This window comes from Ailuropoda melanoleuca, chromosome 4 (assembly GCF_002007445.2).
Source record: "Ailuropoda melanoleuca isolate Jingjing chromosome 4, ASM200744v2, whole genome shotgun sequence".
Taxonomy (NCBI): Eukaryota; Metazoa; Chordata; class Mammalia; order Carnivora; family Ursidae; genus Ailuropoda; species Ailuropoda melanoleuca.
Window position 1 is genome coordinate 118271912 of NC_048221.1, and position 15369 is coordinate 118287280.

The following is a 15369-nucleotide window of genomic DNA, read 5'->3' on the forward strand; positions in this document are numbered from 1 at the left end:
TCCTCTCTGAGAGGTCATGTGCACAGGATGAATCAAAGCTTGGTACCAGTAATTTCTCTTATAAATATAACCATGGATTCATTGAAGATTTGTGTTCAAGTATGCTGGTGACAGTATATATAAAAAGAAAAAATAGAAACTAATCTGAAAATAACACTTTAGGGGGATGGTTAAATGAAATACTCTATATCCATCCAATGGGATACTAGGTCAGCATTAAAATAATTTTTATAAGATTTAATAACATCAGAATGTATTATCTATTAAGTAAAAAAACAGTTTCACTTCACACTTATCCATGAAATATAATCTCAAAAAATATATATACTATAGAAAAATGCATCAGTTTTTGAAGGAGAAGGTTAAGGTAATTTATATTTTTATACATTTCTTTAATTTCTAAATTTTAAACAATAGGTATGAATTATTTTATAAATAGCAAAGACAACGTGTTTGCTTTAAAGAATAGGTTTTTAAATGGGAACTTTCTTGAAATTGGTTTATTTCTTAAGCTTTACTATATGCTGCCTTGATGTTTCAATTATACATGAGAATAGTGATCTTCATAAAGGTGGGAATTAAGTCTTATTATATTCTAATATTTCTCAGACTACTCCCACTGAAATCATCATTAAATATCTGTAAAATGAATGAGTTAATGAATGGCAGATAGTCAATATACTAATGTTGTAGGGGGCTAAATTACAACAGGAAAAAAGACAATCTTTGGATAACATTTAATTTATATAATTTGAAGCTTTTTCAATGCTTTTTAACATTCTCAAAGAAAATTTATAATATATATACACATTAAATACCACATTCCAATATTGACACCTTGAATTTTAAAAAGTTCAATCCTGATATGGATAAATATTAAAGAAATGTAATGTGGTAAGTCCATGCTTTGGCATTCTCTCCTGTTTCAAAAACGTATCAATTACAGACAAATTATAAAGAAGATAATAAAAAAAAAAAAAAACAAGGCAAATATCCTAGTAAACCTGAAATGGCACAGAAATACATGGCAGTGGATGGAGCCACTGAATTCCTAGGGCTACTGTCCAGGAAGAAACATGGGCAGCCAAGAATTTAGCAAGTGAAGGTAGGAATCTCTAAGTACCTGTGCAGAAATGTTCTTCCTCAGCAACTGAAATCTGGCTCAACTTTTCAACATGTTTAAAAGGTAAATGAATGAACACATTTAAAAGAAAAGAAACAAGAACAGGTAGCCATGAAAAATTACTAGAAACCTAAGAAGTGGAAAAAAAATCTTAAAATGAAAAGTATAACAAGTGGGATAGAGTCCAGATGGGCAGAATAAAGCAAGAATTAGAAAACTGTAAGATGGACCTGAGGTATTCATTCAAAATGCAGCAAAAAATAAGTAAATTTAAAAAAAGGATACAAGCACAAAAGACTTGCTCAGAGGCGTGAGCATTAGAGAAGTCCCCCAAACTAGTCAATAGGAGTTTCAGCTGAGAAGCATGGTGGAAAAACAATATCTGAAGAGATAACAGCTGATCATTTTCCAAATCTGAGGAGAGACATGACTGTTTGGATGGACAATACACTTTGTCTACTGAGTAAAATCAAAATACATGTTAATATCGACACAGCATGACAAAATGACAGAAAGTAAAGAATTCAAAGAATTCTCTGAAAGAGAGAGAGATTATCGACAAAGGAGGAAAAACGTCAAGAAGAAGTGGGAAGGTATCAGTGTAACATGGTCAAACGTATTGCTAGAAAACCACCTAGAGCTTACACCTGACCAGTCTCCTTATAGAAGGAGCTCAAAAGAAAAATATTTTCAGACATCTAAAGTATATGCTATTCAGGGACCCTCATTTAAAGAACTGTGAAAGAATATCATCTTAAAGTACAGACTGGCAAATAAGAATACAGGACACACAATTAAATTTGAATTTCAGATAAACAAGTACTTTGTAGTATATATGTCCCAACCAAATTATTTGCTATTTATCCGAGATTCAAGTTTAACTGAGTGTCCTGTATTTTATCTGAAAAACCTACTTAAAAAAAAAAAAAAGAAAGAATCCAGAAAGTAAGCACAGGACACAAGAAATGATGCCGAATGCAAAACCTGATAAAATAGGTTACATTCATTTAACTACTAACTGTATGGAAAAAAAACCTTCTCAATTTCCATAACTACACCTTTAAAAATAACTGTAAAACGAGGACTCTAATTCTAAGTGAACCCAGCATTATGCCACAGGCCACATTCTTTTCTCCAGCCAGGTAGGTTTTCTTTAAAACCTGAACTTTCTAGTTTTCTCAAAACACCCAAACACCAGTCTCTATGTGCTCACCATACGGCAGTCACAATTTTTTGTAATGTTTAAGAGGTCCGAAATAGAAGCTATAGTCCAGCCAAGCTCTTCATAACCCAAAATCCCATGTATGGCTTACTGGTGTGGAGTGAGTTGTGAGTTTCATTTAATAACAGAGATATGCTCCTGAAAAAAAATAACCAGTATCCTTTCTATGTTCCAAACAAAATTCGGTTTCATACGCAATTTGGGGTACCATTTTAAAGGAGCTCCACAGTGAAAGTTTTGTACTGGGTATGATGATGCCCTAATGTATCTGTTTTGTAAATTTATTTTATTAAAGCAGAAAAACTGGTGTAATAAAATGACGCCAAGAGAAAGTTATGTGGACAGCTCTTTCATATTTGCTTTAACGGGCTCATCTGGAGTCAGCTAAAATTTAGCTAGTTGGGAGCATGAACAAAGCAAATTGTGTCCTGCTGATTCCGACTGATTTAATTACACTAAGCCCAAGGTCAGGAAGGATGTCTTATTCATCACTTATCCTTAGTCTGTAGCTCAGGAGAGCCCTGCCAATTAATGTTTGTGGATCACTGAATATTCTTTAATGTTTTCAAGATTATCTATGAAAAAGGAATATACATACACTGGATTCTGAAAGTGTAGATGTCTCTCACTTATACATTTTGGCACTGCCCACAGAACCTTGGCACATGCTTAAAAAATGTACAAAATAATACTAGGTTGATTTTATCCCTATAGCTCATGCAATGGGTGATTTCAATATATCAAAAGAGGTATTTGCCTTGAATAAAAGACTTCACTGAACAGACTGGTCCCCAAGTAATTTCAGAACCAAATGTGTTTTTAAAACTTGGATTTAAGCCTAATTTTTAAGAGCTCATTTATCTCACGACAAAGTAATGGGCAAGTGAGAGTACTCAAAATACAGGGAAGAATGGAGCCCTAGAGTCAAGGAGTATGAAAGCAGGAATTCCTATTACCATATTCATGAGGTATTAATCCATTTAATTTCAGCTCTACATCAAACTTTCGCACAATAATCAAATGACAAATGCTGTGCTAGGTCCACCAGGAAATATGCTTGTATTGTTTGTTATGATAAATGAAGCAAATTATAACAATTCCATAACATTAAGGGTAGTGAGGGCAGGTTTTAGCAGTCCATGTGTGTATATGTAATAAATCATTCCTTTGAAAAGATAATTGCAGCACCACTAGAGAGGAGAAAAAACCCAACTTGGAGGGCAATTATTTCAAAGCTCCTCAAATTAACTTGTACACAGTTGGTTCTTTGTTGCTGAGCCCACATTACTAAACGTTGTTTCAGGACATTAGTTCGCTTAGGTGAAGGAAATAATGTAATTCTAGTTATTAATCACTTTAATTTTAAATGTGCTTTGTAAACTGAGAAGACATTAAACTCTAAGAACAATGTGGAACGCACAAGTAATTAGTGGTTAATGGGCTCTTTTTGAAAAACTCTAGGATAACAAAATCAAAAGCTTCAACACTCTAGGAAAAAGGAGTGTACGTATGTAATGTGAGAAAGTTCTATTTGATTTTGCTGACCAATAGTGTCACAAAGGGAGTGAAATTAAGCCCTTCTCTCAAAAGTAATTTTAACAGATTATGATGAATGAAATCATATTATTTTATGAGTCAATCTCCTCTGTAGTTTAATTTAGCGGTGCCTTTTGGAGGCACCATGAAATAGAATTTTCTGTGATACTTCACTCCAGAATCCATGCCAAAAAGTATAACGCTGTTTTGCAGATATCCTCCCGAGACAAACGAAAGCCAGGGTTTGGTGTTACTGACCATCAGTGCGAAGAACGAGATGGAACCATTAAGATATGCTCAGTATGAACAAAACTTGCAAAAGGTCACTCCATACCAGCCATACCAGAGGAGGAAAACACAAAATTAAAAATTAACAACGACAATAATCTAGCAATTATTTAAGGGTTTTTCATCCTATTTTGCTAAATGAGATAGCAAGTGCAACAGTTGCAAAGTTTTACTCCCACTTCCACCATGGTATTTTTAAATACTGGTAGAACCTTGAACCAGCCAGAAGGAGAAATATATTGGACAACCATTTTTTCTTATTACATAACACCAAATTACTATTAATTGCTTTGACTCCTATTACTCCTCACAACAGATGGCGTCCGTTCTGTTCTAATGAGCTAGTATCTACATCAGTCATACTTCCCAGATACGCACAAAATCCGTAAAGGAGGCCATGTGGCACACAGAAACAGTGGTAGTTTGGGTGTTCAAGCCTGGCCGGGCCTCTTATTATTTGTGTGATCTTGGTAAAGTTACTTACTCTCTCTGTGTCTTGGTTTTCATTGGGATTAATAATGTCCACATTCCACCCCACCCCACCCCATCCCACCCCAACCACGAAAACATGTACATTCCTCATCATTTGCAGTTAAGAAAAGATGACCTTCTGGAGAGCGTCTAACATTAAGGCACACAGGTTTACAATGGGGAAGGATAAATAGGGATCCTCCTCTGTCTACAGTCTCAGAAGCAGGCAGATACACCTCATCACAGGGCACACTTCAGGAAACTTCCTATCCAGGAGTTGAAATCTGTGGGACAGACCAAGATGTCATTTCTTTCTTCTCGTCCACAGCCTCTATACCAGGCAACAGAAAAACGATGGCATCAGACAACTGCAACGTACCTACAAAGTCACCCAACCTCGTGCACTGCACAGGACAGAACTTCCCTGTAACGCCCCGTGGCTAGCTGTTATTAAGGGTCTACTGGATCACCTCTGCATGCAGGAGGCTCAGTACTTCCAAAGACACTTCAGTACAGTGCTGGGGAACGCTATTCCCCACAAAATGCTTGCTTGTAGTTATAAATATGCTTCCTTTTAACTCCATCCTATTGACTGGTTTTTGAAGCAACTCATCAAAGGCTTGTTTTGTAGGACAGTTAGTCAAACAGTTAAAGGCATATTTGTAAGGCAGCCATTACATTTCTCTTTAATCTGGACTTCTCCAGGGCTACAAACCCTCAGTTTTCCAGGCCCTTTGCAAGCTTTGTCGACCTTATCAGCCAACAGACAAGGAACAATGAACACCCAAACCTCAAATTCAGTCTGGCAGAGGACAAGATTATTTACTTCCAACACCCTGCTTGTTCTGCTTCTACTAACACAACCTAAAAATGAGCTAGGGCTTGTCTTATAGATTTTTATCCAAATCTGTGAAACAGTCACTTCATTTACACTGTAGAATATATATTCATTCATTTGACATGTTCCTTCCTCCATCCATTTAATTCAACCTTCCCTCCGTTTAACAGAATCTTTTAAGGATGTCTTAAATTCTACTGATTCATCGATAATATTGATTAACCTGTTATTCCCATGTTACTAAGGTTTACAGAGTTTTCTCAAAAGTGTCTTCGGTGCCCTCTCCTTGAGCAGTTAAATCTAACTTCCCCAATACTCTTTCCCATGAGGGCTTATATTTAAAGGCAAAATTTTTTTAAACACATGGTATCTCTCTGTGCATCTCAAAAGAAAATTCTTTGTTTGCTAAAGCTCCACAAATCATAAAAGTTAGACGCAATAAGGAACATCTTGAGAAAATTCTCAGGTAATTAAGATAGTCCACTGAAATGAGCCCTTTTAATAGGAATTAATCCATATTTTGTAACATTACCTTAATTACTCAGTCCTATGAACACATACTGGTCAAGGATACAGAGTCCCAAACAACAAGTCAGAAAACATATGCTGTGTTCTTGACATGGATTTTGGTTGACTAAGATTCTGGAAGGCTCTTTCTTTATTCAGTGTGGACATATTTCCAAGTTACTAATAATACCTTTATCCCAGACATGTCAGGGGAAATTAGGAGCATTAATTGGACATTCTGCAAAGCAAGTGACACAAAATTTGTTATCATGTATGGGTACTAACCCAGGCATTAGTAAACCTGAGTTCTTTTTAATTTTTTTAAAAGATTTTATTTTTATTTATTTGACAGAGAGAGAGAGGCAGCCAGTGAGAGAGGGAACACAAGCAGGGGGAGTGGGAGAGGAAGAGGCAGGCTCCCAGCAGAGCAGGAAGCCCGATGCGGGGCTTGATCCCAGGATCACTCCCTGAGCCGAAGGCAGACGCTTAATGACTAAGCCACCCAGGCGCCCCAGTAAACCTGAGTTCTAATCTTTGCTCTACCCTCAGGGAAGTCACTTAGCCAGTCTGGGCTTGAATGCCCCCGTTTATAAGGTACAGACACTGGGTTAAATGATCTCTGAGGACTCCCCTGCTTGTTTGATTCTGCTACATGTTTCCAAAATACGCTGAGCAAAAGTACTCAGGACATTTCACATTTAGCTACACAGCTTTAACCGTTGCCTAGGAAACGTTAATTCACCCTGATATTTAAGACCTCAATACTTCGAGGTGGCTAGCAATATTCTGATGAGGGGGGGGAAAAAAGGAACACTCCTACCCAATTATGAGTCAGCAAGGAGTAGTACTGTTAGGTACACGTGTGTCCTCACCTGCACACACACGAACATGCATCTGCCTACGCAGGGACAGGCAGTGACTAGCATGGAGACCACAGGGGGCTCCATAACGTAATCTAATCTCCTGTGGATTTCATCGCAAATTAACATAAGGGGGAAAAAGTTCCATGAAGTTTAAATGTTACTAATTCTAGCAACCATACACTAGAATTCTTTATTTCCTTACAGCTAAACTGAGTGAACAGGAGGTAGTCACTGCTATGACCTTCACACACTGGGCTCATGAGCAAAACGTGGTCAAACAACTCAAATTCCTAAAAAGCCAAAACAATGAAGTCCACACCAATGAACTCAGTTAATCTTACCTTGACAGAAGGTGTTGTTAACCCGCTTATAACCTTGTAGACATTCCATCATTTGGTTATATCCGTGATAAGCTGTAAGAAGAAGTAATTCTTTGTTACATGCTTAAATTCTTACAGTCCTAAACTACCAACATGATAACCTAAGCCACTGAAGTCATCAGTGGTCTGTCTTATTCATTTCTAAGATACCCAACTCAATATCTAGCAGTTTCTTTCACATTATCCCTGTTTTTCAGTATACTTCCTATTCTGCAATAGATACAGTCCCAAGTAGTTTGTCAGCAAATCTTGATTATGTTAATCCAAAGAATCATAAGACTATTTTATATTTTCTTCTAATTAGTGATTATTTATATTACAAGGATCTATTCCTCCCCAGTGATTTGCTATAGGCATTTGAATTTTCTTATAAGTTGGAGTAAACATACATCCTGGCCTGCCTGGGACAGCCCTGGGTTAAGCCAGTTGTTCTAGCAAAGTTCATTAATAATAGCACTTTATTTCACTCTCAGAAGTGTCCCAGTTTCAACAATAAACTATGTGCTCACCTAAATACTGGCTCACATATGCTGGTAATGAGGGATTCTTACTACTATGAACCTGAGAAGAACAGGAAATGATGAGAGGAAGCCAGGAGATGAGAAGGGCTGCTGAGATCATCGGTTATGGTTCATTGCCCGGAATTTTCACCAACAATATAATGTTGCCATTACCAAATTACCAACAGAACCCTATTCACTGATTCTGACACTCTTAAGTGAGACCCAAGGGACTTCTTGGCATAATGGATACAGCATAAGTTCAGGGACCAAGGAGACCTAAGCTCAAATCGTGGCTCTGCCTATCAATAGCTCTGCGACCTTGGGAGACAAGCTTTCTGGGTTTCACATGGTGATTCCACACAATGGGAGAATTCACATCTACTGAGCAGGTCAGGGCTGTTGTGGATTTTAGACATAATTTATGCAAAATACCTACCGTCATGCCTGACAAAACCACTCATGAGATGACAGATGTCATTATTTCCTGCCATAAGGTATTCTTTAAGAAAATCATAAGCAATAGAAAATAGGCAATAATCAAAACAGGATGGATGGTTAGACCACTAAAAAGACTGGAACAAGAAGTAAAGAGGGACAATTCAAAATGAAAACAAATTTTCTTCTGGAAAATAAAATTATTTTGTCCTTAACACATGCTCTTTATTCTCCAGTAATGGAATGTTCCTCTCTCCTCCTTCACTTCCTTTCTTTGCTATATGTCCTATCTCTTCAGATCCTTCTGAATTCTGGGAAAAGTTTATAGTGACGAGTCTTGGAATAGTGAGTTATAAGGAGGGAGAAATTGACCTGTGTGGAGTCACCCCATTCAAGCTCCTTGGCCCCATAACTAGTCTTCCATAGAACGTAGACCCTCTGGAGCAGGGTGCCTACAGAGATTTTGGGATCCCTGTGTGTGACTGTTCAAAGCCAAAGGGGGAATATCTTGTTCAAAAGTTTCAGCAATCATCTACCTCAAGGCAGAGAGCCAGACCAGATGACCTCTTCAGGTCCTCCTCAACTTAGGATTCAATGTTAATTTTCTTCTAAAAACTTTTAAAGGGCAAGTGACTTGTTCACGTTAAGTACATTTTTAATAGATTACAGAGTATTTAATGAAATCATTTGCAGATTTAAAATTAAGTTTTCTCAGTAAAAACTGGTCAACAGTGAAAGGTCTTTCTGTATGTGGCTAAACAAAAACTTCAAATATTAAAGCCATTTGAAAACTGAAGTTTGAACTACTTAAAGTGAAAATTAAAAAAAAAAAAGGCATGGAACACAAAACCATAGCAAATAAAGCCAAGGAAAGTCTGCTGTCTTCCAAAATGAATATGATTTAGAGAGTAGTACCAACCAAGGAAAGGAAAGTTTCTAAATGACACAGGAAGAATGTGACCCTGAGTGTGTTTCTGGGGAGTGAGTCACTTAGGACAGCACAAACAGAGTAAATGTCAAGATGTTAATAGTTTACTTCAGTCATAATCCACATTGCCCTTCCTGAAATGAAATCAATCGCTTTAATTTTATAAATTACATGAGCCATATGAATTTATTTTTATCAGCGTTTAGTCAGAAGTGATAGCAACTTTGTACTTTCACATTCTCCTTAAATTATTACTAGCACTAAAATATAGAACGAACAAAACCATTTAAGGCAGTGAATTTATTTATGCTCAGAAAACACAATTCTAAATAAAAACAACAGAAGGTCAGGAATAGAGGTTAGGGATTAAAAAATGACAACAAGAATCTAGGATTCTCTTTACCCCTAACTTCTGTCCCTTTCTTGCAACTTTGGGATTGAGAAAATGGAGGAAAGGGAAGCAGTTAAGCAAAAAACACAGAGAGAAGGAGGGATAAGAAAAAGACATAAGATAAGGGAAAAGATGGAACAAGTATTAGAGAACATGAACTTGGCTCCAGAATAAAGTTGGAAGAACTGGACTTCTTCTGCAGTCCTTAGACCTAGAGGCAGGAAACATACTGCCCCTTCCACAATATTCCTACAGACAAACTTGCACAGTGTATGAGGATAGGACATTTAAAAAAAAAAAAAAGCATTTTCAACATTTTAAATATAGACTCTTGTTTCATGATCCATAAGACAACAGCAAATGACCAAGCTGGGGGTCAAACTCAGGTCTACCTAGCTCCAAACTCCATGCTCTTTAAATCATATCAAATCTCTCCTGGATATCCCTTTGGTCAGGTTCCCAGAATAATTTTAGGCACATGGATCATTCAGTGAGTAGGGACTATCACACTCAACCCACTTACTGGAAATCCACATTACCAATCATTATTGAATCAGCATAAAAAGTCCACAGGGGACACTCTCAGTAATGAAGGTCTTCATTTATGTGACTCTTTCCCTAAATGAAGAATTCACTAGTTACGGGAAACTTGAGTGGGTGTTTTCACAAATTAGCCCTCTAAAATAAAAAAAAAGAAAAAGAAGCAGTATCAACAAAATAAATGAAATTTTAGGCATGATGTGTTTTAATAAGCAGTTCTCAATTGCCTTCTTAGTAACTTTTGGGTTACATGTTAGAAAACGTAAGTTTCAGAGATGAGGAAGTCCAAATGATAGGCAATGAGACAATTATTGACAAAAAAATTACTATGATGGCAGAACAATAGTACATAAAACAAAGCTATGGAGCAGTGATTTCAAGATGGCAGATTCTAGATTAAAGAGAGGTGTGAAAGACAATTGAGAATAACAAATCATAGGTGCTTCAGAAGAATAAATAAACATTATCTAATTGAAGCAAATGAGAAATTCCTTGCAACACGAAGTGTAAAAACCTACTATACAAATCTTCAGTTATATAAGCAAAGGAAGATGACTGAGGAAAATATCACTTGCTTTCTTGGGAAAATGTGATATGTAAGCATTTAAAAAAAGTTACCTCTATTTTTCTAAAAAATCTCTATTAGGAATCAGCCAGAGTTAATGTTACATTCAAAAACTAAAAATATTAACTATAATTGGGAAAAAGTAACAGAGAGTCACAAATCTGGATTTACTCAAATCATTAGGTTCTAAAAACCAGAATTTATAGACTAACCAGAACATATGGGTATCAATATAGATTAAAGTCACTGAGAACTGTGATGGTATCAAAAAGTGGTGACTGGGGCACCTAGGTGACTCAGTCAGTTAAGAGTCCGAATCTTGGTTTCAGCAGAGGTCATGATCTCAGGGTCCTGGCATCCAGCCCCATGCTCAGTGGGGAGTCTGCTTCTCTCTCTTTCTCCCACTCTCCCTCTGCCTGTGCCCCTCCCCCCACGTGTGGGCAAGTGCATACACACTTTCTCTCTCTCCCTCAAATAAATAAACCTTTAAAAAAAATAAAGAATAAAAGTGGTGACTAAGAAGAGAAGGGAAAAATACTATATCCTAGTGACTGTATATTTATCTTTTAGAGATCAGCAACCAATCATTTCTCCATTTTAGCCTTTTTTTTTTTTCAGTGAAATCTGAAAACTTACAGTATAACAAACCTCTACTGTGGCTATTAATAAAAATTTCATTCAAGGAATTTAACCTAAGAAATAACAGCTTCACTAACTTTTTATCAGTTTTTGAAACATTTACAATTTTTTTAAGACCTCTTATCTTCTCTTCACCTCAAGGAAAAAAGAACCTACTTTAGCGTACTGCCCTCTTAAAAACGCTTTTTAAAAATAAATAATCCAACTGGAGAAGGCAACTGAGAACTGCTTGTTAAAACACAGAATCTACAGGAAATCTTTCTGAGACCTGCAGCAAGGTTTCTGGAAATGCAAATTTTACCACTACGTTCTAGGATTCAGTCAGCATTCTTGAAAGTTTAATGCTATCTCACCATTACAAGTGTCATGGTAAGGAAACAGATATGCCACATTAACATGTGAAGGAATGATGAAACGTCACTTACATGGCTTCTTGGGGCATTTCTGGCATTTATTAAAGCCCCAGGAGGTACCCACAGTTCCACAGCAGTCCTCCTGCTTCGAAAGGCCTGGGAGCGCCTTGCCACACTGCAGCAATGAGATGGGAAAAATGAAGGTTAACTGAGTGCAAGATGACCAGCCCTAGAGCATGCTGTGTTTCCCAGTCACATTATAAAACAGTTCCCTTGTTATCGACACAATTAGAGAGGGGGAAAAAACCCCTCAAACTTTGAAACAAAACACCAGAACAGAAATCAATAGGACACTAATGAACAGGCATATTTCTTTTTTTTTTTTTTAAGATTTTATTTATTTATGTGACAGAGAGACAGCCAGCGAGAGAGGGAACAGGGCAGGGGAGTGGGAGAGGAAGAAGCAGGCTCCCAGCGGAGAAGCCCGATGTGGGACTTGATCCCAGAACACCGGGATCACGCCCTGAGCTGAAGGCAGACGCTTAACGACTGCGCTTCCCAGGCGCCCCTGAACAGGCATATTTCTAAGAGCTTCTTGGCATTTTAAGAGTCTTAAGAAAATCTGTCACTGCTCAGGGCACTTCATAAAACACACATTTCCAATGCCCCCTTCCCCCCCCTTTCTTTTCCTTAAGAAGAATCTCAACTCAAAAGTTCAACATAAACTTTTAAAATTTAGTTTAACTGTCTGCTGGCAGCTCTGTTGTGGGTCAAGAGGGAGCGCAGCTGTAAGGGTGTGGTGCCGGTGTGTCAACCTTGAGAATGTGGCACAGGTCCCATCTACAAAAGGCCTTGGTCTTCCTAAAACCACCAAGGCCTTGACAGGAACAGGACAAGAGAGGATAGTACAACAAATGATCACTGGCTGTGCCAGATCAGCTTTGGCAGAGACAAAAGCTCCAGACAGCCAAGGGGGGTTCGCTGAGTTAGGAAGGTGCTGGAAGGTTTAAGCAAAGGCTAGCTGGCAGAAGAGCGGGGCTTACAGCTGTCAAATATAAAGACCCATCTCCTCTCCTGGTAAATCACAGGAGGTCTCGAGAGGCTGGAAGGCAGGGGCCTGACATCAGGCCAACCCAATGGGATCAGAAAAGGCCTAGCCAAAGAGATCCTACTCTGTGTACCCATCCCAAGGCCACTTGCGCAAGAAAGACCACGAGGTCTCCATCGATACTCTGTAGGCTAAGCCCAGACCCCATAGCTGAGGGGACACTCTGCCTTCCTCTGCCTCAACCTCTAAAAAGTCCTCCAAACAGTTTCCAGTGTCATCTTTCCAAGGACCAATCTGATGACATTATTCTATTGATCAAAAACCTGCAGTGACTCCCTGGGATGATCTACGAGGTCCTCCCTACTCCGCCTCAGACTATGTGACGTTCCCTCTGCCCCCCTCCACCTCTCTACATCTAGTCTTCAGGCATGCTAAAAGACTGTTTATTTTCTGAACAAGTGTCTTTCCAAGAGCTGTCTCCTTCCTCTGGTATACCCTATCCTTCCCTTTCCCTTTGCCTGGAGAAACTTTACCCTGTGAACTCCAGCTCTAAAGAGATGTCACGAGGAAGCCTCCTGTCTCCTCAGCTTCAGTGAGATCCTCCTTCCTCTTCATCCCACAGCACACTACACAGCTCCACCGCCTCCGCTATGCTTTTTAATTAAATGCAGATGTATCTTACGTATCTTTATATCCCAATACACAGCGCACATGCTCAATAAATTCTGAACGAAGGAAGGAGCAAACAATCCAAGGAACTAAGAAACAACCTAGCTGCGGTCCATCCGGACAAGGAGTGGCTCTATGAAAACCAGGAAAAGGTAGCAAACGCACCCAGGCTAGTGAGCACAACATGGTGGCAGAGTCTGGGCAGGAGGTGACCCTTAGAAGGGCAGGGGATACCAGGCACCTGGCAGGCCACCAGGTCCAGACAGGCAACATTCTGACGGAGGCTCTGAGTGACTACAGGTTTGAAATTGTAAAACAAAGCCAGGGAAGGCCAGGCACAGTTAATGAAGGTCTATCCTAGTTCTGAAATCCTTAGGTGTTTTGCGGTTTTTAGTGATTTCAACAAGATGTTGTGTGCTCTCGAACACAGTAAATGATGGGGGCTGAGGGGGAAAGGGCAGGGAGACGGGGAGGAAAGGGAACACACCAAGAAATGAGAACCTGGCAGAAGAAAAGCATACAGTGGCTGGATTCAGGTTGTTCCCAGACTCCTTCAGCTCAGTCACAGAAGGCTTACATCTGAAATATGAAGCAGGAAGAAGGAAGAAGGAACTGTGCTACAGGACCGAGACTGGAAACCAGTGATGATGCTGAGAACACAGATATCCATCTCCACAGTGGCATTCCACTGCCGGGGTGCCTCCTGATTATTTCCGGTTTTATCAGGATACCAGGGTACCTCAGATGTAGATCATTCTTGTACCAGACTCTTCAGGTTCTTCTCTTCATCAGGCAAAACTTTCAACACTTGCTGACTTTATATGCTCAAAATTTTAGTGGCAGTTAAAATCCAATTTTCACCTCAGATTCCTAGAATGTTTTATTTGGTAGGGTAAAAATAAATCATTTCTCTCTACCAGGCCTCAGAAAAGGTACAAAGTTTTCATTACAGGATTCGGGCTGCTTTATCCCATGGCTTTGTTTTTGTAGGTCCAAGGCCAAGAGCAGCACAAACCATCCAAATCGATTAAATAAATGACGGTGTAGGTGGTACCACGAAACTGTGTGTTCTTCTCAAAATTGGGCCTGCACAAGATAATAATAGGCTGCAAGGGATGAAGTCAGGCTTATAACAAGGCACAGAGTCTCACACATGCCCCCTGAGGTAGTTAATTATGAAGAGGCTTCCATGTGAGCCAGAAAAGGCCTGAGAGATCTTTGTGGCCACAGGCAGGGCTCTCCCACAAGAGACTACACCTACCAGCATGAGGTCTAACTTGGATGTAGGAAGTAGGCAGAGGAAAAAGAAGGTGGAAGAAGATCTTCTCTCCTCCACACTAAAGGTCACATTAGACAGAATCACGAAGAATAGGAGGAGTGAGCATTCAGAACACCCTTCTCTCTGAGTAGTGGATTCTGCTTCTTTGTGAGACACCATCACAAGGACCCAAGACTGGCTCTGCCTAACTGCATCTTTATGCCCAGATTGAGGTGATTTTTGACAAGTTAAAAACACAGATGGAATTTCTCCTATGTGACTCATTCACCACATCTTCAGAGAAAGCCTATCTCTCATTTCAAGGCATCTCTTTTGTATAAGCAATCCAGAAAAAATGTGCTCAAAAATTTACAACCAATATTTAGCTCTCTCAAGCCAGAAAGAAAAATCTATCCTGTCAAATAAGCATTGTGCTGGAGCTCCTCAAAAAGCTCACCCACCCTCAGGCTGCACACTGGGGACACTGTCACTCCACATGTCCATGCCAGGGTTCGGCAAACGCATGACCCACCTAGACGCAGCAAGCAGAACAGTGTTGGTTCTGATAACCAGGTCCTGTGAGTGTCAAGCAAAGAAAGGAGAGGAGACTGAGTGTGACCAAGATGGCAGAGTTCAGAAATGTTAAACAAGCTGGTTGCGTGAAGCCAGGTGCATGATGAAGGCATGAGCAGGACTAAAGGCCACAATCACAGGAAGAGAGGATTTAGGTCATCCAGCAGGAAACCTTTTCAATAGTGAATGCTCCTCAGCGATGGAAGATGCTGACATCTTCACTGGGAGCGGAAGCTGGA

At 39.2% G+C, this 15369-nt stretch overlaps 1 protein-coding gene across 5 annotated transcripts in view; it reads right to left on the reverse strand.

Moving 5' to 3' along the window:
- The window catches only part of LTBP1 (latent transforming growth factor beta binding protein 1), a 229319-nt gene that overhangs the window by 151955 nt on the left and 61995 nt on the right, over positions 1 to 15369 (reverse strand). For all 5 annotated transcript variants that reach the window (XM_034659662.1, XM_011229803.3, XM_011229802.3 and 2 more), the window contains 2 exons: positions 11655 to 11757; positions 7190 to 7261 (listed from right to left, as the gene is read on the reverse strand). In XM_034659662.1, the coding sequence (XP_034515553.1) occupies positions 7190 to 7261; positions 11655 to 11757 (175 nt within the window). The remainder of the gene's footprint in view (positions 1 to 7189; positions 7262 to 11654; positions 11758 to 15369) is intronic.